At 40.6% G+C, this 26,806-nt stretch overlaps 2 protein-coding genes across 3 annotated transcripts in view; one reads left to right on the top strand and one right to left on the bottom strand.

The window, feature by feature from the left end:
• The window catches only part of CUNH4orf17 (chromosome unknown C4orf17 homolog), a 137,392-nt gene extending 110,586 nt beyond the window's left edge, over nucleotides 1-26,806 (bottom strand). The window contains exon 1 of the mRNA XM_087724132.1: nucleotides 26,662-26,806. Coding sequence (XP_087580258.1) covers nucleotides 26,662-26,678 — 17 coding nt within the window. The 5' untranslated portion in view covers nucleotides 26,679-26,806. The remainder of the gene's footprint in view (nucleotides 1-26,661) is intronic.
• On the top strand, nucleotides 1,066-15,601 carry LOC106540717 (alcohol dehydrogenase 1). Of its 2 annotated transcripts, none has more exons than XM_087724128.1 (9): nucleotides 1,066-1,201; nucleotides 4,366-4,467; nucleotides 6,449-6,590; nucleotides 8,073-8,160; nucleotides 8,650-8,872; nucleotides 9,653-9,913; nucleotides 11,980-12,115; nucleotides 13,371-13,509; nucleotides 14,778-15,601. In XM_087724128.1, exons 1-9 carry the CDS (start codon nucleotides 1,184-1,186, stop codon nucleotides 14,800-14,802), a joined length of 1,134 nt encoding a protein of 377 aa, XP_087580254.1. In that variant the 5' UTR covers nucleotides 1,066-1,183; the 3' UTR covers nucleotides 14,803-15,601. The 2 variants fall into 2 exon arrangements, with proteins under 2 accessions (XP_087580254.1, XP_087580255.1); XM_087724129.1 differs by lacking the exon at nucleotides 1,066-1,201 and adding an exon at nucleotides 2,276-2,419.

Genomic DNA, 26,806 nt, shown 5'->3' with positions numbered 1-26,806 from the left:
ACAGCTGAAAATGGAGCTCAGGAGCCCGTTTTCGCTGGCAAAGCGCTTGGGTCACCACAGGCGCCCCCGACACGAATGATGTCAAACTGGCCACACCCACCCTGGCCATGCTCCCAGACCCCTCCCTTCAAGGTCAAACACAGCCCTGATGCCGCCCTCAATGAAATTGAGTTTGATACATCTAGTCTAGAATATTGTGCAAACGTAACCGGAAGAGTTAGTTTATAGTTCAGTGTATTGGGTCAATAGAGAATACATTGTAGCCTTGCATTCCAGAAACACAGGAGTAGAATTTGACAATTATTTTAAGCTATAATAAGCTATAATAAAAATGGAATAATTGAATCAATCTTAAAAAGCCATGGATGAATGAATAAAATAAGTCAATTATGGTTAAACACGGCATGCAGTTTCAGCTTTTGTGTGGCTATCTTCTGGGAAGAGTCATTTAATGTTTAATGTTTCACATTCCCAAGGCAATGTGAGAAATTTACAGCTATACTTTTGGGGCTAATTAGCATTGCACAGGCTGTGAATTTTGCTAAAGGTCCATCAAAAAGAAGCGCTGCTTTTCCATTTATATTATTTTGTCATATGAACTGTCACTTGTTTTAACAAATCTTCGCCTTGGCAAACGTGTTATATGTACAATGCAAGTCTAATAGCTATTCCACAAGGACTAATATTTCTCAGTTATGATCCTAGCGGACACCAAACCTGTGGGATTAATACGGTTGCCCAAATGCATCATGTACTCTGCATTTATCCTTTATGTAAGTAATTTAAGCAAGAGAACATCAATCAAAGATGTTTGTGTTTTGTTCTGGTTTATTTTTATTTTTATTTTGCTGGTACAGAGTAGTTCTTAATCAGAAACTTCTTTGGAACTAAGCCCTGAGGTCTGTACGCTTTTAGAATCTATCTTCCGGGTCTAGATGGCAGTTATCTTTGGATGGCTTCTTCTGGGATTGTTTTAAGCAAAACTCTTGGAAAAACATTGAACTTTTTAGTACAGTTGCAAACGAACCCTCCCCTTCCTGAGCCGACCTATCATAGATTAAACATTTTGTGTTGCACAGGGTGGAGAAAAGTTGCTCATGTATCTCTCACAGCCAAAGCAATCAAGGAGAGAAGTCATTTATAGAAGAGCTTGGACAGTTTCTAAGCAGGGATCTTGGCATACATGGCGACTGCTGGGAAGGTAAGGAAGACTCTTAATCAAAACCTGCCCGGGCAGCTTAATGTACAGGATTATTAGACCACTTCTAAAATGGAAGCATTAAGTGCTCCATAAAAACGTATGGAGCCTTGTGTGAATTTCACTAGTGCTGATTTGTTCTATATACTCTGCAAAGGTCAGCCTTGAAGAACCATTCAACACTTGTGAATTCAAAAAGCAAAGCTGCCTGACAAGTACAAAATTAAGCATTCTGGAGCATTGTTAAAATGACTGCTAAAATTCTGCCGTGGGTAAGAAAACGTATAGTCATTTGGTTGCTTTATTAGAGTATAGTATTCTTAGCTTTCACCTGAACTCTAGGCAGGAAAATGCTGACCCAATCGGTCTTGTGCTTACGGTACTAAGACTTAGTACTGTCTATGGAGTATTTAATACACTCACGATATCTTCTTCCTACATATTGGATTTTCTCGAGTCATTTTAAGATTGCATTGGAGATGTTGGTTAGTGACCATGGAATCACAATCTAATTTATAGTATTGGAACGGGGTAGAAAACTATATTCTTGTGTTTCCTGCTATTTTGCTCTGTTGAGGAATTTCCAGGATGACAGCAGGAGCAGCAGCATCTAATAAGCCCTGTGGACAAGTATTAGTTCCCAAATATGTTATTGGGCAGTTTCGCCTTGGAGGGCTTTAAATATTGTACCATGTTTGCATTTAAGTGGATAGTATTTTCATTCAAAGAGTTTGGTGATGTGAATGTGGACAAGCCTTTGTTCTTCACCATGCAGAAGACCAACATTATTGAGAGCCAGTTTGGTCTAATGGGAAAGACACGGGTCTAAAAACCAGGAGACTCTGAGCTTTAATCCCACTTTAGGCTTGAAAGCTAACTGAGTGTCTTTGGGCCAGGGGTGGGTTGTGGTGGCTGCTACTGCCGGTTCGCTCAGGGACCCTTCATGCACGGACGTGCTTGATGAATGCTATGCATGCAGTACTAAAAAAATGCTTCTGTGCATGCGCAGAAGCCAAAAACAAGATGAACTGAAAGAACTAGTTCAGGGGCGTGGCAGGCCTGGGGTGCTGCCACTTCCAGCAATTCAGGCCGCCAAGTTACTACCTGTTCAGCCGAACCAATTCGAACCGGTAGGAACCCACCTCTGCTTTGGACCAGTCACTCTCACCTCACTTCACAGGGCTGTTGTTGTATGGAAAATAGGCAGGAGAAGAAATCTAAGTATGTTTGCCACCTTGAGCTTTGAGTTATTTATAAAAATAATAAAATCTTATTTTTTTTTCTTCCATGCAGAAAACTAATTGAATCTCACTGCCGTTTAAGAGAAATGTGCCAAGAGTAAACAAAAATAGTGTCTGTATATGTGCATGTGTGTGTTATTTCCAGAGTAATGTTCAGAGCAGGGTTTTCAGCCAAAAGTCTTTGGATTCAGTATTTAGCTAATACTTCTCCCTCTTAGAATCTCTTTTTGTGGCTTTACAAGCTCATCTAAATATGGGGAAAACTTTTCCACTTTCGTTTGTTTTGCATTTATGGTACGAGACTCTCCAGTAGCTTTTTTTTACTTAGTAATAAATTATAAAAATGTAAAATATTATGACTTGCAAACTCTGGTAAAACTTAAAAGAGAACTATTTTGAGACAAACTCAATGTATGTGTGCTCAGAGTGAGGGAAACCCATTTCTTACATGTGAACAGAGATTGTACAATTAAAACCAGACCAGAAATGAAAGCTGGGAATAGTTGCTATGCATACATATCTGTACATGTTACACATTCCTTTACTCTTTATGCTATGGATTATTTGGTGTCAGTTGCCTTCAAATTTGTTTTTGACTCCTGGTAACTAGCCTGGAACCTTAACCACTACACAAACTGGTTTATAAGTAAATGAACCTCTGTTATTACTTACCTACTTACTTACGTACTGACCAACCTACTTCCGTCTGTCTATCTATCTGGTCCAGTGGTGGGTTACACTTACTTTCACAACCGGTTCGCTGATCATGCACAAGCACATTGTTCGTGCACATGCCTGACTCCCGCTGTGCGTGCATGTGCAATCCACCACCCTTGCGACAACCAGCTGACTGTTTAGGCTCACACAGGTGCCGCACGCTGTGCGCACGTGTACAATTTGCCTTTTGCCAAAAAAACAGGGTGGGCCAAACAAGCTACCATACTGGTTCACTCTCAGCTGCTCCAGGCTGCTACCGGTTCAGCCAAACCGGCAGCAACCCACCTCTGATCTGCTCTATAATTAATTACATAGTTAAAATTTACAAACTAATTTTGGGCAACAGGTGGAAGTTCTGTAGTATTTCCAGATAGGAATGGGTACAGTTTTCTTTTTCTAAAAAACATTTTCTTGATTTCTGATTTTTGCAAGTTCAGTTACTTGGTATGTGAACATGTTTCTATGAACATCTTTCCATGGAAGTTTAGTTGCAGTTCTGCATATTGTATTTGCAAGCATATCTCCTAACATAAGGCAAGACCTTCTCTGATAAACACTTTTTTTCCTTTGGTGAACCCATTACAGATTACAAATATTAAGCTGCAATTGTATACACAGTTAGCTGAAAGTAAAGCCCAGTTAATATTCTGCATAAATATGAGTAGGAGACATCCCTCCTCCCACTGCTTAAAGTGTTCACCCATCTATAGCCCTGCAGAAAACTAAACTAGCATAGATTTTGCAGTCTTGATTGCCATTTGAGTTGTCTTCCTTTTGGCTTGCAGATCAGCAATAGTGTCCTCATGCCCCATGCCAGAAAAGCTGTCTTCAATTTTCTGACTTCTCAGGGTCACCAGCAAACCATCTGCTCCAATATTAGTGTAATTCAGGGGTGTCGAACTCGATTTCATTGAGGGCCACATCAGGGTTGTGTTTGACCTTGGGGGTCTGGAGTGGCCATGGCCAGGGTGGGCATGGTTATCTTGATGTCACTTGTGTCGGGGCGCCTATGCCTGAGCGCTCTGCCAGAGAAAACAGACTTCTGAGCTCCATTTTCAGCTGCAACAGCCTCCTCCAACCCTCTGCCAGGTTTAACTTCCTTCATTTCCTGGGTTAACAGTTCTTGTCCCTCCTTTGGCTTACAAGGTGTATTCTGAGGATGTATTTGCTCATTCCTCTGACTTCTTTTGATGGTCCGTGTATACACAGGTGATTAAATGTAAAGCTGCAATCATCTGGGAACCAGGCAAAGCATTTTCGATTGAAGAGATAGAAGTAGCACCACCAAAGAGTCATGAAATTCGAGTGAAGGTAATGCAGTGAATCAGTTATTGTTGTAATAAAAATTGGCCGTTATCTTAATACCTAAAACTATTGAGACTTGCTGGAAAGGCTAATGCTTAGGAAAACATAAATAACAAACAAGATGTGAACTAACATGCTGCTATCCGGAATGTTCCTGTTGATGGTTGCTCTATCAATCATCCACTTCTTGTTAGCTTTTTTTTTTCCAAAGGGGTTTCCCTTCAGAATCATTTTGGAATAAATGTTTTGTATTGCTGCACAGTTTCTTGACCTCCCTTTTGTGCTTGGGTACCTGTTTGTGAAATAGGTTCTTGACTATATCACATTATTGGTGGTCCATAGACAGACAGACAGACACCCACCCTGTCTGTCTGTCTGTCTGTGTGTCACAACCCCTGGTATGCCCAAATATGGGAGGAAGCATACTGCTTCCTTTCTCTGTCTATCGGCTCATCACAAGAGACCATCACGACAGAAAGCCATTATTTTTACTGTTGCCTTTGTTACATTTGTGTTGCATTTGTGCTGATAAATAAATAAAGAGAGACTAGTATAGATCTATTTCAAGCTATTTAGCTCTCATCAGCTAGCCATACACTTACTGGGAATCGAACTTGGGCTGTATTACATATCAGGTAGTTATATTAGCTACTAAGCCACAGGCTCTCTTCCTTTATCAGCTAGGCCAGGGAAATAGGTATGTATTGTGTCACAACCCCTGGTATGCCCAAATATGGGAGGAAGCATACTGCTTCCTTTCTCTCTCTATCGGCTGATCACAAGAGACCATCACAACAGAAAGCCATTATTTTTACTGTTGCCTTTGTTACATTTGTGTATTGTGTAATGCAACACAAATGTAACAAAGGCAACAGTGTGTGTGTGTGTGTGTGTGTGTGTGTGTGTGTGTGTGTGTGTATGTATTTGTAGATTTTCACGGGTGTAGGTATGCTGGTCTTGTATTCAGGTCTTTTCCCGTGTAAGATCTCAATCTCAATCTCACATGGGAAAAGACCCAAATACCACAAGACCAGCCACTGACAATACCACTACTCTACAAAGCAACCTTAACCATGTATCTGAATGGTCGCGCAATTGGCAACTCCAAATCTCGACTAATAAATGCTCTGTCCTACACACTGGCAAAAAAAAAAAAAAAAATCAGAACACCAAATGCAAGTTGGACTGAAACGACCTCATAGACGACCCCCATTTTGTCAAGGACCTTGGAGTACTCATCTCAAACGATCTAAGCCCCAGAGCCCCCTGTAACAGCATTGCCAAAAAGGCATTAAGAGTTGTTAACCTAATTTTGCAAAGCTTCTTCGCCGGTAACATTGTATTGCTAACTAGGCCATACAAAACCTTTGCCAGGCCAATTCTCGAATACAGCTCATCTGCCTGGAATCCACACTGTGCATTATGCATTAATACGATTGAGTGGGTCCAGAGGTACTTCACGAGAAGAGTACTCCACTCCTCTACCCACAATAAAATTCCCTATGCCACCAGATTTGAAATTTTTAGCTTGGACAATCTGGAACTGCAGTATGATCTAAGCCCAGTACACAAATTTGTCTGCTACAACATCTTACCTGTCAACGACAGATTATGCATCAATGAATATTCTGCATCCAGAATGAAGACGACAACTAGTATCTACTTGATAGATCTAGAGACCACAGTTCAAATTTTGATAACACCCAAAGCAAATCATTTTGAAAAGTGCAACATAGAGACATTTGGTGTTCTTTCTTGGGATCTCCAGGCAAACTAAAAATCCTTAGTCTTCTTTCCTTTAACTGCATAACTGTTGTGTGTTATGATTGGGGGGGAATGTCCTCTTTGAAGGCTTCCACAAAACATCTGCTGGATTCACTGTACAAAGAGAATGCTGGATTAGATAGGCTTTGGGTCTGGTGAAGCTTTTTAGGTAAAAATATGAGTTGGACCTAAGCGTTGAGATGACATACTCTTATTCATACAGATGGTAGCCACGGGGATCTGCCGGACTGATGATCATGTATGGAAAGGGTTTTTTCCAAATATAGACTACCCTGTTATTGGGGGCCATGAAGGCGCAGGCATCGTTGAAAGTATTGGGCCAGAAGTCACTTGTGTAAAACCAGGTAAGAATAAGATAGATACATTATTCACATTGGAATAGTACAGTACTAGGAATTTCAGGCAATTTTGAAGATGCATCTGTATTTTGAAATATACAAAAAGGATCAGGTTCCTTACTCTCTTTTGATAATAATTACAAAAGGCCACACGCCCTGAATGCACACATATACTGCACTGTATGTATTCCAACATTGTTGGTTATTCGGAAGAACTTGATGTGTATTGATGGAGACCCCTGCCTTAGTGGTTAGAGTCATGAACCACGGATGCCTTATCTGCTGCAGCTCATACACAATAGAATTCTCTACTCCAAAATGCCCATGCATTACCAAGCTTTTTTTAAGAGTTCCAATATTGTTCTGAACCAAGGTGGCGCAGTGGTTAAATGCAGCACTGCAGGCTACTGCTAGATCAGCAGTTCAGCGGTTCAAATCTCACTGGCTCAGGGTTGACTCAGCCTTCCATCCTTCCGAGGTGGGTAAAATGAGGACCCAGATTGTTTGGGGCAATATGCTGACTCTCTGTAAACTGCTTAGAGAGGGCTGAAAGCCCTATGAAGCGGTATATAAGTCTACTGCTATTGCTATTTTATATTTTTAATTTGTTGTATCTCATCCAGTGGTGGGATTCAAACAGGTTTACTACCAATTCTGTGGGCATGGTTTGGTGGGTGTGGCCTGGTATGCCTTGGTTGGCATGGCTTGGTGGGCGTGGCAGGGGAAGGATACTGCAAAATCCCCATTCCCTCTTCACCCCATTAACCTGCTTTCCAGCTCCATTCTCCTGTTCAGGGCAAAAAAAGATCAGCTGGGAGTAAGGGAGGCAGTGGGGGCAGGGCCAGCCAATTTGCCGGTTCTCCGAACTACTCAAAATTTCTGCTACCAGTTCTCCAGAGCCTGTCAGAACTGGCTGAATACCACCTCTGATTTCATCCAAACTCTTCTAATGGGTAGGCTGTGAAAACTGTAAATGAATAAGAAGTCATCCCATTTTTTTCTGAGCCTTTTCAGGGGCTGGGGGGGAGGGGGGAGATGCAGCTCCTTAAAAACTTTGTTAACAGTTGACTTCCACGGGTGGGTTCCGGCTTCTGCTATTGCTCAGGGATGCGCTTCAGGAGGGGCGCTTTGTGCGCATGTGCAGTAGTAAAGAAAAGCTTCTGTGCATGCGCAGAAACAAAAAACAAGCTGGTGCTGCCTAAGGTGCTGCCGATAGAACTGGTTCGGGGGCGTGGTAGGCCAAGTTGCTATCTACTCGGCCGAACCAGTCCGAACTGGTAGGAATCCCCCTCTGTTGACTTGGAAAAAAATATATAAGCTGTTTTAAAGAGTAGCAAAGCGGTGATGACCTAAGATCTGAAATACACCTTAGGAATTATTATCTGTGTGTATAGATTAAATATTGGTTCCCTGAACTATTATTAATATGCTGTGAGATTTTTAATCCCCAAAAGTTCACATTAAGACTTGATTTTTATTCCCTGCAAGGTGACAAAGTCATTCCTCTCTGTGTTCCTCAGTGCGGACAATGCGACTGCTGCTTGAGCCCAAAAGCAAACTGCTGTCTCAAATCCCAGTAAGTTTGAGATTATAGTATAATCTTTATTGTCATTGTACTTAAATACAACAAAATTGGTTATTGTTGTACATATTACTTATTTGGGTTTTCCAGTTAGAGCAGGGGTGTCAAACTCAAGGCCCATGGGGCCACCCTGGAAACAGCGAAGGACCAGCCCGCAGCATCTCTGACAGCAAAAACATGGCTGGGGGGGGGGCATGCGTGGCCCACCCAAGCTCTGTTTTTGCTGGCAGAGAGTTGCAGGAAGCCGTCATGGCTGAAAATGGAGCTTAGGAATCCCTTTTTCGCTGGCAGGATGCTCAGGCCGCCACAGTCGCCCCCGACACAAGTGACGTCAAGCTGGCCACGCCCACCCCTGCCCCTGAGGTCAAACATAACCCTGATGCAGCCCTCAATGAAATCGAGTTTGACACCCCTGAGTTACAGAGACCATTTCTGACCAATCCAGTTTATTGACAAAACACTGACTTGAATCTCCTCAAACAGCATTTATAAGGCTTTTCAAAGTGTGATGCCAGATGGAACCAGCAGGTTTACCTGCCGGGGTAAACAGATTCATCACTTCCTGTGGATAAGCACCTTCTCCGAGTACACGGTGATGCCTGAGGTATCTATTGTAAGAATTGACGACGATGCGCCTCTGGATAAAGTTTGTCTCTTTGGCTGTGGCTTCTCAACTGGCTATGGGGCTGCCATCAATTGTGCCAAGGTAAGAAGAACTTCATACTTCCTGCATAGATTGGGAGACGAGTTTGTTCCATATCTTCTAGAAATGAACCTTGATTTGTTTGGCTTTTGTTGTAACTTGTGGTATAAATACAACTACTATGATTTGAGTAATCCTGATCTATTGTGATTGATTCACGTTGTAAATATGGTGTTAACCTGTAAACCATGGGTTAACTGGATGTCAGTCTCTGGCTTGTTTGATTTTGGCTTGATATATCTTGTGAATCCAATTATTAACATTTGTAAATCATGGTTCGTGGCTTAGTACAACAGAGTGGCAAACAATGGCTTATTGTAACATGGAAACTCAATCATGGGTCTAAACACACAAGTGTTGCAAGGATATCATGCTGCTAGTTTGGACACAGAGAAGTAATGTCAAACATCCTTGTCAATTTATTGCACATCATGCAATAAATTATATTTTCTGTACTCTTTCCAGTCCTAGTTTATACCTTTTCTTACATATGTATTCCAACCTTCTTGTTATAGTTTGGTTGATTTTATGCCATTGCTCTTTTTTTATTTAACTAAAATGACTTTTATTGCATTCTGCTCAGTTTTAGTTATTTTATTTATTAAATTTAGATGCATCTTGTGGTTTGAGGTGACTCTGAGTTTTGTGTCCATGTTTGCCTTTTTGTTCTAAAGACTAGAATCTAAGTTTTCTTAGTTCTCATGCCATCTTCATCCATCCAGCTCCTGGTTTTGTTTGAGTGTCTTCCAACACAAGATTCTTCTTTGTGTGATTAATTTTCAGGTTGAGCCTGGTTCTTCCTGTGCCGTCTTTGGCTTGGGAGGTGTTGGCTTGTCTGTGATCATAGGTTGTAAAGCAGCTGGAGCATCCCGGATTTTTGGGATTGACATCAACAAGGATAAATTTATGAAGGCCAAAGAATTAGGAGCCACTGAATGCTTCTGCCCCCGAGATTTTGAGAAGCCGATTCACGAGGTGCTTGTGCAGAAGACTGGTCTTGGTGTGGATTATACATTTGAAGTGATTGGACGCATTGACACAGAAGTATGTAATTTGTGTTAGCAATAATCTCTTAGGTTCAAATTTCCATTCTGTAGCAGAAAACACCTTCAGATATTAGGATTAACATTCAAGCAGAAAATATTCTAGTGTCTTGGGGTCACATATTCTATTTTTGGGGGGAATGTTTTTCCATTTTCTAGGAAAAAATGTGAACATTAAATATATGTCCAACACATGCATACTTTGGTATCTTTGTAGTAGTGTCTGTGAGTCACATCTGAGATTATGATTATAAATAATCACATTCTCCTCCTCCTCTTCTTCTGTTACCCAGAGGACAAATGAGCAAACTTATGTATTGGTTGGTCTTTCCAATTACAAGTATATACAAGTGTTCCTCAAGTTACGACCACAAGTGAGCCCAAAATTCATGGTGCTAAGTGAAACATTTGTTAAATGAGTTTGCCCCATTTTACAACTTTTCTTGCCGCAGTTGTTAAGTGAATCATTGCATTTGTTAAGTTAGTAACATGGTTGCTAAGTGAATCTGGATTCCACATTGACTTTGCTTGTCAGAAGGTCGCAAAAGTGGATTACATGAGTCCGGGACATTGCAACTGTCATGAAAGTGAGTCAGTTGCCAAGCATCTGACTTTTGATCATGTGACCAAGGGGATGCTGCAACAGTCATAAGTGTAAAAAAATGGTCATGAGTCACTTTTTTCAGTGCTGTTGAACTGTTGTAAGTCAAGGACTACCTGTACTGCCCATATTTTGACACTAGGTAAAAGAAAGAAGTTGCTGTGGCCTGCCAGAGTCAGACAATGAGGAGGTTGGGGAGGACCATGGGCCAGTCTTGGAGGCTGGGGAAGGCTCGGACAAGGGCTCTGCATTGGAGGCAGAGATGGGGCCGAGGCCGTCTGGCAGTGATCAGGTGCTTACTGAGCTAGACAGCAGTGAGGCAGAGGAACAGCTGGAGCCTGTTCCCAGTATGTGCATGCCAGAAGAAAAGAACAACTCAGAAATTAGGGTTGACGTGGGATTAAAGTCACAGGTGGAAATGATTGGCCCCTCCATAGACTATAAAAGAGGAGCGAAAGGGGAGTGGGCTTTTGTAGGAAACCGTTCAGTCGTTCAGATTCGTTTCGACTGTGAAGATCTGTCCATGAATCTCAGAGACTCTGGGCCCAGTCTTTCATTTACATGGCAGCTTTCCAAGATAGATAAGATCTGTAGTCATAATTACTCCTTTGAAACGTGGCATGACAAAACCGCGCTCGACTAAGCCGCGCCCGATTAAACCGTGTCGCTGACGTCATCAACAGGGCGACAACAGCGAGCGCGGAGAAAGAAGGGCACTTTAAATAGCGCTTTGAAAGCAAGCCGATTCAACTTAAGGTAAGGGTTAGGTTTAGGGTTAGGGTTAGGTTTAGGGTTAGATTAAGGGTTAGGGTTAGGTTTAGGGTTAGGTTAAGGGTTAGGATTAGGTTTAGGGTTAGGTTAAGGATTAGGTTTAAGGTTAGGTTTAGGGTTAGGTTTAGGGTTAGGTTTAGGGTTAGGTTAAGGGTTAGGTTTAGGATTAGGTTTAGGGGGGTTAGGTTTAGGTTTAGGGATTAATTTTAGGTTTAGCGTTTACAGCGTGCTTCTGTCTCCGTGCTACGCGGTTTAGTCGAGCGCGGTTTAGTCGAACGCGGTTTTGTGGTGGAACCCCTTTGAAAGACTGTTTGCCAGGCCTTGCTGAATGCTGAATGAGAGGAATTTACATTTGTTTAATAAAAAGGGTTTGGTTGGGACCAGGACTTTGCCTTGTGCTCTTTGGGGAAGCCTAGATCAGAAGTGAGGAGAAAGAGGTACCCTGTTCTAGCAAGGAAGACAGCTAACCCACCCAAACAACCAAACCCCATTATCTGAATGAATCTACTGTCCATCTTTAATTCTTGTTTCCAAATGCTGAGTCAGATGCACTAAGGATCTCCTGCTCACTCTTGGATATAGCTGTATTCTCTTTTTTATATAAGCAACACCTCTAGGATTATGTACATGGAAAACTTAGACAACAGTCTGTTCACTTGAAATCTTTAGCTTGTTTTTCTTTTCGTCTGAAACAGGTCAGCGCCCTTGCATCTTCCCACCTGGGCCATGGGATGTGTGTGCTGGTGGGGGCACCTCCTTCAAAATCACAGCTCTCTTTTGACCCTGCTCTCCTGCTCACCGGAAGGAAACTAGTAGGCTGCCTGATTGGAGGTACGCATTGGCTAATGTGGGTCATAAGATACTTCTAACCAGTATGTATAAGTGATTCATTTTTCAAATGAAGATACTGTATATCGGGTGGGTTACTACTAGTAGCACTGTTGGTTAGGTGCACATTTGCACCTAAAAAGCTCTGCACGTGCGCACAATGTTAAAAAGTGGGGGGGGGTGTAAATTTTTGCAATGAAGATTGTTCTGCGCATGCACAGAACAGAAAATAAAGATGGCAGTGGCGATGATAGAACCAGTTCGCAAGCAAGGCAGGCCGAGTTACTATCTACTCGGCCGAACCTGGCCGAACCGGTAGGAACCCACCTCTGCTGTATATAATTTCAGATTGGTGCAGCTTGTTATAAAATTATATAAAGTTGTCTTGACTCTTGTAAAAAGTCTACTATCTGCTTCGTTTCAGCCTCTGAATTGTCTCCATTTTCCATTGCTGAATTTAAGCAGAGAGTAGGAGGCTTTGGTTAGGAATGCTGTTTTGGTCAAGATTCTCAATATCTTAGGAATGGAATGGAATGGAATAGAATGAAGGAGAATGGAATGGAATGGAATAAAATAGAATGGAATGGAATAGAATAGAATAGAATAGAAGGAGAATGGAATGGAATGGAATGGAATGGAATAGAATAGAATAGAATAGAATGTTGGAAGGGACCTTGGAGGTCTTCTAGTCCAACCCCCTGCTCAGGAAGAAAACCCTGTACCATTTCAGACAAATGGTTGTCCAATCTCTTCTTAAAAACTTCCAGTGTTGGAGCATTCACAACTTCTGGAAGTAAGTTGTTCCACTGATTAATTGTTCTAAGTTTCAAGAAATTCCTTCTTAGTTCTGGGTTGCTTCTCTCCTTGATTAGTTTCCATTCATTGCTCCTTATACTGCCCTAGAGTGCTTTGCAGAATAGCTTGACACGCTCTTCTTTGTGACAAACCTTGAGATTAGCTACATTTTTCTTAAGAAATGACATTATAATGAAAAATGAATAATAAACGCTAAACTCCTTTCTAGTATAACAGCATTTATCATTGTAAGTATTGTGATATAATTGGAGAATATGCTTACAGTTCACCTTTCACCAGCCTAATGTTATTCAATTGCATCATTTCAATATTTTGAAGGACAAATTTATTATAAGTACACCAAAGTTGGTGATCCTGCAAATCAGAACTTTTTTTCAGTTCTTTTATGCCAAGAAATGAATAGCTCAATGAGTATCCCTGTTTGTTTTCTTTTAAAACCCAGGTTGGAAATTAAAAGATGCTCTCCCTCAACTTGTTTTGGATTATATGAAACATAAATTTAATACAGATCCATTGATAACTCATGTATTGCCTTTTGAGAAGATCAGTGAAGGATTTGAGCTTTTACTTTCTGGAAAAAGGTATGATTGTGTTGGCCCTTTATAGGCTGTCACATTTTATTTCTCTTATTTTGTCAGATCTATCTTCTAAAGATTTCATGCTGATACAGTTTCATCATTATAACTGATCTCTAAAGTACATGAGGCTAAGAAGTAGTGATGTCACAAGGATAACCTGTCATACCTATGGAAGAGAATATTTATAGAACAGGTTGAACAGTACAGTCCTTGGTGCTCTCTGAGTTTGAAAATTTTCTTGCAGACGTTTTATTACCAAACTAGGTGCCATCATCAGTACTAGCTCTGATTATATTATCTAGCTTGGTAATGTAACATCTGCAAAAAAAACCCACCAAGCTCAGAAAACACCAGGGATCCCATGATACCCTGTGAACCTCAGAAGGAAGTTCTGTAGGAATTTGAACACACCAGCATTGGGATTCCAAATCTTTTCCTACCGGTTCTATGAGAGCGTGCTTCGCAGGCGCGCAGCACTCAAAGACCGCCCTTGGTGTCAGCGCTGGTGAGCTGAACTGTTGTTTAGCTCAGCTGAGGTGCAGCAATCCGCTCTGCCGCGCAAATCAGCTGAGCAAAAAAAGTAGTGGTAGGTAACGGTGGGGGCGGGAGGGTAGGGACAACCAAGGGTGATATTTGCTGGTTCTCTGAACTACTCAAGATTTCTGCTACCAGTTCGCGAGAATCGGTCCAAACCGGCTGAATACCACCTCTAGAACACACATGTTTTTGATCAAGAGATCAACGTCACTTTCCAGCCCAAAGAACATGAATTTCCACATACTTTGGAAATGTCAAGATTGGCTTTGGTCAAATTATACAAATAAAAAATAGAATCAATGGAAATTGTTCTTATTATTGTACAAATTGTTGTACACTGCCTAGAGTAACTTTTTGTGTTTTTATACAAATTTGATTAAATAAATAAATATTCATTTTTATAATATTTATATTTTAATGTGGATTTTTACAACTGTTGTTTTTATAACTGTTGTTACATTTGATTGTTGCTTGCTGCTCAGAGTCACTTTTGGGAAGCTGGGTGGCTATACAAATTTGATAAATATTCTTTTTTATATTTATCTTTTAGTATGGATTTTTATATTTTTATATCTGTTGTTTTTATGATTGTATAAACTATTGTTACATAATAATCTAGTGTTGCTTTTTGTGAGATGGGCAGCTATATATATTTGATTGATTGATTAGTGTACATTAGCTATTGCTACAGAGACTGTGCAAATGTGTTAATCCTCCTCTTTTTTTTCTTTCAGCATTCGCTCCGTTTTGCTGTTTTAAAACTACAAATTTAACCTATCTCACAGTCTCTTTTGCAGTCTTGTGCAGTTTTAATAGCATCTCAATTAATACTATACAACCATTTAGTCTGTGCTGAAAACATTTATAATAAATTACATTGGTAAACACATATGGAAAGCTATTTAATTTATAAGTTGCTGTGGAAAAATGCTTTTGATAAGCTATTAAGGGCAGTTGATCCTCCCCATCACCATTGCAGAGACCCATCCATCTTTCCACAGTATGCAAGATTGCCATTTGGCCAAATTCAATGAAAAAGCAAACATGAAATCTTGAATCTTAGATGGAAATGTCCTATTGTGTCAAACAAATGGAAATGTTAATTGTGTTATGTTGCAATAATAAATGGAATCAATTATAATCCTTTTTGAATAGTAGACTTGTACCTATTGCATTTTAGCTAACCATTATTAAACAAATGAGATTGCTTTTTGCTATGTTTGTAGCTAACATGCCACCAAAATTGCCTGGAACAGATTTGATGACATATCTCAAACTTGTCTGAACTTTCTTTGTCAAATCCATTCTTGGGACAATACTCTTGTTAGGTCAACCCTACTTTGACTTTGTCCCCAAATCAGATATTTGAAGTTTAGATAATTTCCTTGAGGTGCTGCACTATCCTTCCATTTTTATAACTGGTTCTTCTCTTTTAGGATGATAAATGGTTTGAATTTAAAAGAAAACCTGTATGCCACCTTGAATTGTTTTATGATTAGGCATCTTATAAATTGAATGAATGTAGGAATGAAACAATAAAAGCAATATGTTTGCACCATTTCTGTGTCGCTTCCGGGGGTGAATTCCAGCAGATCCTGACAGGTTCTGGAGAACCGGTAGTGGAAATTTGGAGTAGTTCGGAGAACCGGCAAATGCCACCTCTGGCTGGCCCCAGAGTGGGGGGGGGGAATGGAGATTTTGCAGTATCATTTCCCTGGAATGAGGTGAGAATGGAGATTTTGCGGTATCCTTCCCCTGCCACATCCATCAAGCCACACCCACCAAGCCACACCATGTCCACCAAGCCACGCCCACAGTACCGGTACTAAAAAAATTGAATTTCACCACTGGTCGCTTTCGTTGGTCATAATAAAGGCATTGATAGATTATAGATTTTGCCATTTATTTCTTTTGTGGTCTAGCATAGTTGGGTTTTTTTTTTCTGTCTCTGGATTAAATCATAAATCTAGAACCCCCAATACATGGAGTAGTACACTTTCTATTCTCTTTTGGAAAAACCAACCTGCATGATCATTAGCAAGCAATCGGCAATAAGCAATAAAATATTCTCACCCCTGGTAAAGGAGGCCCTGCCAGAAGATCAGTTCTTTGCTAAAATATTACAGCCCTCGCCCTTCTGTCCCTAATAGATAAGGCTGATAATCAAGTATGCAAAACTTTCTAGCTAATGTATCTGCAATAGGAAGAGAGGAGGTAGCACATTCTAAGTAATCTGTTTAGAACAGGAAGAGGGAGACAGCCCTTTTTCCATGTTGTCCTCGTCCAGAGTGATACGTGTTCTTTGATAAGGCTATCGTGTGACCTTCTAGGAGTTTTAGGGCAAGGATCTGAGCCAAGAATGAGATGCCTAAAAGCAACATGAAGGTTTTTCAACAAAATTGGATTTCTGTGGCTAAAACCAGCTATTGTCCTACACCACCTTTCTACCCATCCTTTCTGCTTTCTTCCTCTTCTTTCTCTCTTTGGAACTGCTCTGCCTTTCTCTTCTTCTCTCACCTTCTCTTCCCTTTTCTCCTCTGCATGCCAGCCACTTACTTCGCTTCCCCTCACAGCTCTCCAAAATTCTCCACTTGCCACTTGGCTTTCTGCTGCTTTTCTCTCTACTTGTATCGAGATCTGGCACTCCTTTTCTATTCCTGCTGTCGGAAGAAATATCCATCTGGATATTGGAAGACACTGGAAACATGGAGGCTGACTGGAAAGCTGGTCTAATAGAGCAGAACCATTTAGCAAATGGTCTTGGTGCAGCTGACCACATGGAGTGGAGGGTTATTTATACCTTCTCTTGGGCCTTTCCCTCGAGCTTCCTGTTCCTGTGGCAAGGGCATCTATTCTATTGGTGACTGTCAGACTCCCATAGGGCCATGTGGGGTCATGTTTGTCTGAATCAAGTTTGGTTGGAGCCTGGGCTGATGTAATGTCCTTAGGAGGTTTTGCAATGGAGTGAGCCCTGCTGCTAGATGGGGTAATCCTATTATGTCTTGAGGGATCTTAATCCCATCACCCTGGAGCTGAAGGTCTTTTGTTTTGTAGATAGGCTGGTCCAGTCCTTCTCAATGGGCACCAAATATCTGCCCAGGGCAGGGAGCTGGGGCTGAATTTCTGTATTTAGAAACATGTTTGTCCTTTAGGAAAAAATATAATATTCTGCCTTTTTAATAGTTCCTAAAATATTTCATTCTTCTAAGAGAGGTGCGTACTAACTTTCTACGCCTACAAAACCTCCTAAATATATTTTTTGCAGAACACCAAGTAGAAAGCTCTTTGGTCCACAGTTTCTTTTCACATTTTTCCTCTTTTTCAACCTTCTCCTGCAGGGAGTTTCTAAGGCGGCCTTTAAATCTTTATATTTTCTAATTTGACTTTTTTTTAATGCTAATAGCTACACCCAACTGGAGGAAAGATCTCAAATCACACATATTAACAAGTTGTTGCCAAACAAGTTGATGCCAGAGTGATTTTTTTTTAAATGAATATACCTGGGGCGAGAGGAGAGATTACCTGAAAGGAATTTGCTCAACAATCTAAGGCGATAGAGGTAGATTCCTAACTGCAAAGCACTACATATTCATTTCGACCCAGCTTTGGGTTTCAGCTTTCAGTTAGCAGGACACAACTGGCAGGGCTTGGAAATAAGTAATTCATCCACCAATAGGACTTAATGTATTTGATTCTGTTCCAGATCTGGAATTTATTTACTCTTTGCAAGTATATGGAACTGGGTATATGAGGGAGCTCTTTTTCCCCCCACTCTCCCCTCCATTGTCTGAAAACAATTCGTTCTCCTTCAATAGAGACAAACAAAGCTCTCATGCATGAGACAGTTGGCGTTTTCGCTGTCTTGGGAGCTTGGACTTCCTCCATTTCACATGGAATGGGCCTGATTCAGGTTATTACCAGTTGCAGGATGCATAAAATGAAACGACTTGCCTAGTATATAACCCTGTAAGGGAGGATCTGAGTTTAAACTGCCATATTAAGCTGCCATTGAGGGCCCGTATACTGCACGAGTCAAAAAGAGGGCTGTGAAAATGTCTACAGACCCCTCATATCCTGGATATAAATAGTTTCAATTTCTAGCCTCAAAATGATAGGGCACTACACACCAGAACAACTAGACACAAGGACAACTCCACCCCCACCCCCAACAACTAGTTGCTAAACAATTAATTCCCCCAACACTGTCAAACTATTTAGTAAGACTGTATTAATATTATTCTTCTCCTTTCCTATTACCTATCTCCTTGTCTACTCATGACTGTAACTTTGTTACCTGTATCTTTATGATTTATATTGTTTTATTTAGTTTCCTAGTATGATTTACATTGCTTCTATCACTAAGTATTGTATCTTATTATTTATGATGAATGTATTTTTATGATGATTATGGTCATGATTTATCTTTTATGTAGCTTTTATGTACAATGAGAGCTTCTCTACCAAAGACAAATTCCTTGTGTATCCAAATACACTTGACCAATAAAGACTTCTATTCTAAATTATATCTACCAAAAAATACTCATCTACACCCACCCACCCACACACACACACACACACACACATACACACATTTTTCTTAGAACTCAAAACTGTATAAAATTCAGATGCATAAACAGACACAAACAAAAACACGCCATGCATGGGGATTTTAAATTGCCACTTCTTATCTTACATGACCATATGCCATGATCTCTTCTTAGTGGTATTCATTTACTAGTAGGTATATATCTGGAGAAGTACTAAACATGGCAGACTACTTCATATACCTTGGCCAATGGATCTCAATGGAAGGTGACATAATAAAGGAAATTGAATAGTGTGTTAAATAACAATAGTACTTAGACTTATATACCGCTTCACAGTGCTTTACATCCTTCTCTAAGTGGTTTACAGAGTCAGCATAATGCCCCCAACAATCTGGGTCCTCATTTTACCAACCTTGGAAGGATGGAAAGCTGACTCAACCTTGAGTCAGTGAGATTTGAACTGCCAAACATCTGGCAGCCGGCAGTCAGCAGAAGTAGCCTGCAGTACCGCATTGTAACCACTGCACCACCACGGCTCTAAACTAAATGTGATTGGCAGGCATTCGGCAAGCTAAGCATAATTTTGAAGAACAATCTCCCTCTATGCCTGAAAAGTTTTCGATCAGTGTGTGCTACCTGCTCTAACATATGCCGGTGAAACATGGATGCTAACCTCACAATAGATACAAAAGCTACGAGTGGCGCAAAGATACATGCTCGGCATTACAAGACAAGATAGAAAAGCCTGCACATGGATTAGAGAACAAACAAAAGTACACAATATCATCAAGAGAGTAAAAGAATTGAGACCAAAGCTGGTCTCACATAGCAAGAAGAACTGATGGCAGGTGGACCAAGGGAGTCATAGAATGAATCCAACTTGATAAAAAGCATCCAAGAAAGAGAAACAAGATGGCAGAAGAGGCCTTCATCCTGCAGTGGATAGACAATGGCTAAAATGATGATGATACAATAATTGAGAGTCCATTTGATATAGTGGTTAAGGCTTCAGGCTGGAAGCCAGGAGACTGTGAGTTCTAGACTGAGCTTTGGCCAGTCACTTTCTCTCAACCCTCGGAAGGACGCAATGGCAAACTACTTCTGATAAACCTTGCTACAAAAACTGCAGAGACTTGTTCAGACAGTTGTCAAGAAACTTTTAGGTTTTAATTCCAGGCATTGAAAACAGGTATATTCTGTATTTAGTGTGATACATTATCATAAATGGATATTTGCATTAAAACCAGGGGTGAAATAAACTTACCTTCACTACTGGTTCACAAATGTGAGCGCATGTGCAGTGTGTCAAAAACAGGACATGATGACGTCCAGGCAGGTGGACGGAGCCTCCCACCGCCACCGCTACTAGTTCGCCTGAACCGGTTGTAGTGGTGGGATTCAAATAATTTAACAACCGGTTCTCTGCCCTAATGACCAGCAGGGTAGGTGGGGCTTGGTGGTCATGTGACCATGTGGGTGTAGCCAACTCAACATCACTCACGTTGATGGGCGCTTCACCTTAGCTGTTACAATGTAATAAGGGTTAACCAGAGGCAGTTTCTCTAAGCAGGGCAATAAAGATGAGGCTAGAAACAACACCAGAATGTTTCCTTCCTGCCTTCCTTACAGGATTAGCCCTGTAAAGTGGAAAAAAACAAAATGAGATTTCTTCCAACAACCAGTTCTCCGAACTGCTTAGAAAGTTACCAACCGGTTCTCCCGAATAGGTGCGAACTGGCTGAATCCCACCACTGACTGGTTGGAACCAGATTAATTTCACCACTGCTTAAAACATTTCATACAAAACCTACCATTTGTAGCTTATTTTAATTTGGCTCTCACGAGCTTATTTAGCTGCTTCTTATGGCAGGACAGTCTTTTTACAACCACAACCTCTTGTTAATTGAATTATGAAACTTTATACAAAGTTTCTAATGTAAAATGTTTGGCTCAGCCAACAAGGAACTCATAGTCTAAATATTTAGTGAAATATCTTGATAGAGTGTTGTTTCCATCAAAGAGGAAAAATATGTTACATATGATCTTGCATTTTAAAGCCCTTTTATTCTTTGAAACTATTAACAAAACAAAGTTAAACAATTGATGTGACATTTTAAAAGAATGCAATGAGTAATAGAAGGTTCCATAACAACTGATCTGTTAAGCTACACACTATATTGTAAATACTATTGAAATAAAGTCTATCCCATATTATAAGGCGTGCTGAAAGATCCATATCAGCATTGACAAATTGAAACTGAGTTTTCAGCTGGCTTATACATTGCATTAAGTCATTTTTTTAAAATCAAAAGTGGCTAAGTTCATATAAGTATTAAAACATAAACCACAACTTAGAAACCGCAACACTTGGATTTACACAGTATCCTATGTTCAAAATAAACAAATTGCCTTATGGCCTAGTGTAATATGAATTTGGTCACTGAAATCTAATTCAGAATATATAAATCACTTTCTTGTAGAGCCATTTGCCAAATGCAGACAAAAAAAAATGTTTTTATCCCTCTTTGAAACTTCTTCCTGCCGACAGTTCATGCTATCTATAAACTTCTCCATTATAATGGACAGCTAATCAAAATTTCGATCAGAATAGAGCTGGAAGAGTCTTTGGAGGTCTTCTAGTCCAATCCCCTGTTCAAGCAGGAGACCCTATACCATTTCAGACTGTCCAGCCTTTTCTTAAAAACCTGATGAAGGCAAGCTATTCCTTTGGTTAATTGTCCTCACTTTTAGGAAGTTTATCCTTAATTACAGGTTGCTTTTCTCCTTGGTTAGTTTCCATCCATTGTTTCATGTCCTGCCCTCTGGTGCTCTGGAAAATAATTTGACCTCCTCTTCATTATGGCAGCCCCTCAAATAGTGGAATACTGCCATCATGTCACCCCCTAGTCCTTCTTTTCTCTATTGATTGAATTTGTTAGTTTCTTAGGTTTACAATATCCCATCTTGCATGAAGAGAAAAGTCTTTAATTGAAGACTAAATTTTGATTGTAAAGAGTAAAAAGATCTATTGTGAGATTGTCACAAACACTGGTTGATACCTGGCAACACGCAAAGCAGTTAGCAAGATACGCAACGTATTTGCTACTAGGACAGTGCTACCTTTATAATCCTTCTAATTGCTATATATGTTTGCCATGAATACACATTCTTCTCTCAAAGGGCTAATTAAATTATTTATATACTGTAATTAAGAGGATAAATGCCTGGGAGAAATTATGAAGAACCCATTTAAGATTCTTCGTAAATGACCAAAAGCATGTTTCTGTCACTAACCCTGCTTTCAGTTTCCTGGAACTTGTTGATGGACTAAAAATCCTCTTAAAATGAAATGTTCATTCACTGCGGGGAAAAAACTGTGTAGTAACATGGAAACACAATTACTGGTTCATGTTTTACAGTTGATAATAAATATAGAGAAGATGGGCACAAAACCAAAGAACTAAATGAGACTAACCATCATCAGTCTCCAAAGCAATTGTGCATTTGCTATTTTTGACCAACCGTCCTCTTGCAGGCAATCTACAAATATGGAATAAGAAATCAATGCAACATCCTGTAATAGGGATAGGTAACATGGTGCCAGAAGACACAGTGCTGGCCTTATACATTTCTATTGCCTTCTGTCCGCCTTCCTGCCCCCACATGGTTTTAATACCATACATTCTGCTAATTAAACAATAACAGATACATAGTAGAACAGTGGTGTCAAATTCTATTTCATTGAGGGCCACAACAGGGTTGTGTTTGACCTTGGAGGGAGGGGGGGCAAAGGGTGGTCATGGCCATGGTGAGCATGACTGGGGCGTGGCCATGATGGATGTGACATGGGACTCATGTTGGGGGCACATGTGGTGGCCAAATGCTAAGGCTGGACTTCCATGAGACCCTCCCACACTCTCATTATAATCTCCTTCCTTCCCTTTCTTCTTTTTCCTTCCCTCTTCATTCTCCTTTCTTCTTCCTTCCCCTCTTTCCTTATTTTGCCTTCCTTGCTCTCTTCCCATCTTCCCTTCTTTTTCTTTGCCTTTCCTATTTCCCTTTCTCCTTTCCTGTCCCTTCTTGCATGCTCAAATGCAAAAGGGGAAACATTTCTCCTTTTGTTTTATTTTTAGTTTATTTTGATAGCCCTCTACCAGCGAAAATGGAGCCGGGGGGGGGGGGCATGTGAACCTCCGTGCCCAATTTTCGGCTTGGATGGCCTCCTGTAGCCATCTGCCAATGAAAATGGAGCTCTATTTTCGCTGGCAGAGGGCTGTAGGAGGCTGTCGTGGTGTAAGGTAGCCCTCCAGCTCCAATTTTACTAGCGGAGGCACTTTGCTGTCCTTTACTGTTTCCAGGCTGGCCCCATGAGCTAGATCTAAGCACCCTTCTGACTGGATCCATCCTGTGGGCCTTGAGTTTGACATCCCTGCAGTAGAGAATAATCTACAGACTCTGTACTGCTCCCTATTCTTCATTTGGAAACCTGCTCAGTCATGTCGGAAAAACATGTAAAAGTAATCTATGCTGGTAAGGAATGATGGGAGGCCATATGATCTATTTTCTTGCTCTATAAGACTATCTGGGCTCACCATGGCAGATACTTTGTGAGTAATTATAAGCCTCCATCACGAATGACCTATTTCGTCACTACCCACAATAATCTTTCAACAACAGCCCATGGTCCCAAATATTTGCCTATCTTTGTACTAGCAAAATTTGTTTAAGACGATCATTATATCCCTCATAATAGTTCTGACTCCATGGTCGCAAACAAAACTTAATCAACAACCATAATGAACAAGAAGGGGGGGGGACAAATCTGAATAGATAATAAGATGAGAATGAGCAGCTTATCAGTAATAGTACACAGCACAGAACGGAATGATACACTTCAGTGGTTAAATCAGATTCTAATGAAAATAAATTAGTATTGTCAGAGCAAAACAAAAGAGGCATGAATGGAGAGATAAGATTATTTATTACATTAAGGTCCAACTACCTCAACATGATGTTACTCTGCAATCAATCTTTTACCAAAGAATTAACCCATAGAATAGCTGAATAATAATAGAAATACTGTAATATCACTCTAATAATTTTACCGGCTTTGAACACCTATTGTTTACAAAATATTCGTACGGAATATAAATATTAGGTAAAGGTAAAGGTTCCCCTTGCACATATGTGCTAGTCGTTCCCGACTCTAGGGGACGGTGCTCATCTCTGTTTCAAAGCCAAAGAGCTAGCATTGTCTGAAGACGTCTCCATGGTCATGTGGCCGGCATGAATAAATGCTGAAGGTGCATGGAGCACTGTTATCTTCTCACCAAAGGTGGTTCCTATTATTCTACTTACATTTTTGCATGCTTTCAAACTCCTAGATTGACAGAAGCTGGGACAAGTAACGGGAGCTCACACGGGTACGTGCTGCTAGGGTTTCAAACTGCCAAACTGCCAACCTTTCTGATCGACAAACTCACCATCTTAGCCACTGAGCCACCGTGTCCCATAACATTATAATATAGTATTATAATATAATAATAAATATTACACCATTGCAAATATGCTGCCAATTCTTGTTACAAATTTAAAGGCTGCAAAAAAACAATAAGAACCTCCTTCTGGAACAAAAGGATGTCTTGACAAATGATATGTTACAGTAATGTTTACAACAAATATTGAATGGCATTCACTACAGCAGGAAACCATTGTTTTCTTTGTATTTATTCAGCCCCATTTCTCATGCCATCATAATTATGTACATATTGGACAAAGGGCTTCGCAAATGATAGAATGAGTTTTAAAAAACCCAACAAATCCCTTGGCAAACCCTGAAAATATTTGAAACGAGGCCTTAAATTGTAAGGTTGACCATGAAAGCTCTGAAACCTTCACAAAAAAACATAAACAGCACTAGGGGTGGGTTGCTGCCAGTATTATTGCTGGTTCGGCAATTTTTGTGCGCGCGCATTCACTTTTACACTTAAGTGTAAGTGTAAGAAACACTTAGAAACACTTTTCTAATGTTCTGCATGCACAGAACATTAGAAAAGGGTAAAAATAACATTTCTGCAATGGAGATTGTTCTGCGCATGCGCAGAACCAAAAATAAAGATGGCGCCACCAACTATAGAACCTGTTCGGATGTGTAGTCTACTCCCTACTACCTACCTTACTACCTACTCAGCCAAACCGGGCCAAACCGGTAGGACCCACTTCTGAACAACACCACAGGCAAAGTTATAAGCAGTGTATCCATATTGCTTATTCACCCTCATAAAGAGAATTCATTCATGTCCCTTATTGTCAAAGGTTTTCAAATAATTTAAGAAAAATGTTTATGAGGTTTCAATAACTGCAAACCCTGAATCTATCACAACTCCGTTCCCCTCAATACTGCAAACTGAGTTGGCCCTGTGAACTGATGTTCTTTGGCCCATATAGATAGTCCTTGACTTACGACCAAAATGGAGCCCAACATTTCTGTTGCTAAGCAAAGCTATTGTTCAGTGAGTTGCTAAGCAAAACTGTTGTTAAGTGAGATTTTACAACCTTTGTGCCACAGTTAAGCGAGTCACTGAAGTTATTAAATTAGTAAGTGAATTAAGTGAATCCGGCTTTCCCCACTGACTTTGTTTCTCAGAAGCTAGCTAGGAAGGTCACAAACGATGGTCACATGTCTCCAGGACAGTGCAATTGTAATAAATACATGCCAGTTTCCAAATGTTCAAAGTTTGATCACATGACAATGGGGATGCTGCAACCGGTCATAAGTCATGAGCTGTTGTAAGTTTGAATAGTCACTAAACAAAAGGTTCTAAGTTGAGGTCTATTGTATTATATTTCTGGGGTGTCTCTTATATGCCAGTCATGAATTGAAATTCCAAAATCCAGTTTATGACCATTTTGGGACATTTTGAAGCAAAAGTCACACTAATCTTAAATGGGCTTAATATAGTTTTGAGAAAATACCATTTCCCCAATATTCCTCCAAAAACAACAGTGGAAAAATCCTGAAAACTCTGGGCTGGACTAGACTCAGGATCACTCTGCCCATTTTGAAGTAGCACCCACTCCCTGTAGCCTTGTCACTCACAGCATCAGCTATGACACATCCGCAAACAAAAGTTGTCACTGTACACAGTGAGAGCTTTCAAAGCATAATGTTCAGGGCTGCTCCAAACCCTTTTGTGGCTCAGCCTTCTGCCTACACCGTATAGCGTGCAGAAAGTATGAATACAGGCAATTACAGTGCTTGCTTCAGTTTTTAAATTTGAGCGTCAACAATTCTTGGTAAGTGTTAAAGAACAATCATTCCTGACCAGAGGTGGGTTCCTACCGGTATGGTATGGTTCGGCTGAATAAGTAGTAACTGGCGGATACATGACTGTACTGGTTCTATTCTCGGCGGCGGGATCTTGATTTTCTGTTCTGCACATGCACAGAACAATCTTCACTGAAAAAAAATGTAATTTTTATTCTTTTTAATGTGCGCAAATGTCCATGCGCACGGAGGGTGTGTTTGTGGACGAGCGTAATGAGCACGCACACAAAATTTTTAGAGAGGCGAACCAGTAGTAATGGTGGCAGGGACCCACCCTTGTTCCTGATCCTATCTATCCTGCTTGGTTTTAAAAGAGAGAGTGGAATAAACTTGCATTAATCTGAGTTAATACTTACGCACTTCCACTTATCTACTCACTCTCTCTTTCTCTCTCTCTCCCCCCCCCCCCACACACACATCATCTTTTGTGTCCAGCAATTATCCTCCCCTTTGCCTCCGCACACTCCAGCACTCCCTCCGGTGGCCCACAATTCCTCTAGCGAGCCAACGGAAGAGCAATTCCAAGAAAAGAAATCAGTCAGTCCTTATTCACAGCCCTAATCTTCATTTTTCATAACAAAAGCAGCAAAACCTTCCCTACATTTGGCAGAAAAACAGGCAAGAAGGAAGAAGCTAGGACACTGGGCATCTTAGTTTCTGGAGGTAGGCGGAAGTTCACACCAATAGGAAGTTATCCTATCCTATATAGCTCAGCAGAAAGCATTGCAAAATTATCACACTTACCCCTTTCTCTGGAGCATGCAGCATTAATCAACCTAATTTTTCAAGACAGTTGGCTATCTCACAGCACTGTAGGGACACGCAACCACATCACACATTCCTTCTACGTGTAATGCAGAGAGTTCATGCAAAAAATAACTTTGCATGT

Source organism: Thamnophis sirtalis, unplaced genomic scaffold, assembly GCF_051295495.1.
Source record: "Thamnophis sirtalis isolate CommonGarterSnake01/CBP01778 unplaced genomic scaffold, rThaSir2_p1.2 scaffold_10, whole genome shotgun sequence".
Lineage (NCBI taxonomy): Eukaryota > Metazoa > Chordata > Lepidosauria > Squamata > Natricidae > Thamnophis > Thamnophis sirtalis.
The sequence above is the reverse complement of the archived record's forward strand: the minus strand, read 5'-3'. Positions and strand labels throughout refer to the sequence as shown.

What these genes read in the sequence shown, in the direction of transcription:
- LOC106540717 (XM_087724128.1), top strand. An exon ending in GTCATGAAATTCGAGTGAAG is followed by an intron (nt 4,468 to 6,448) that starts GTAATGCAGTGA and finishes TTATTCATACAG; the next exon opens with ATGGTAGCCACGGGGATCTG. An exon ending in AACTGCTGTCTCAAATCCCA is followed by an intron (nt 8,161 to 8,649) that starts GTAAGTTTGAGA and finishes CTCCTCAAACAG; the next exon opens with CATTTATAAGGCTTTTCAAA.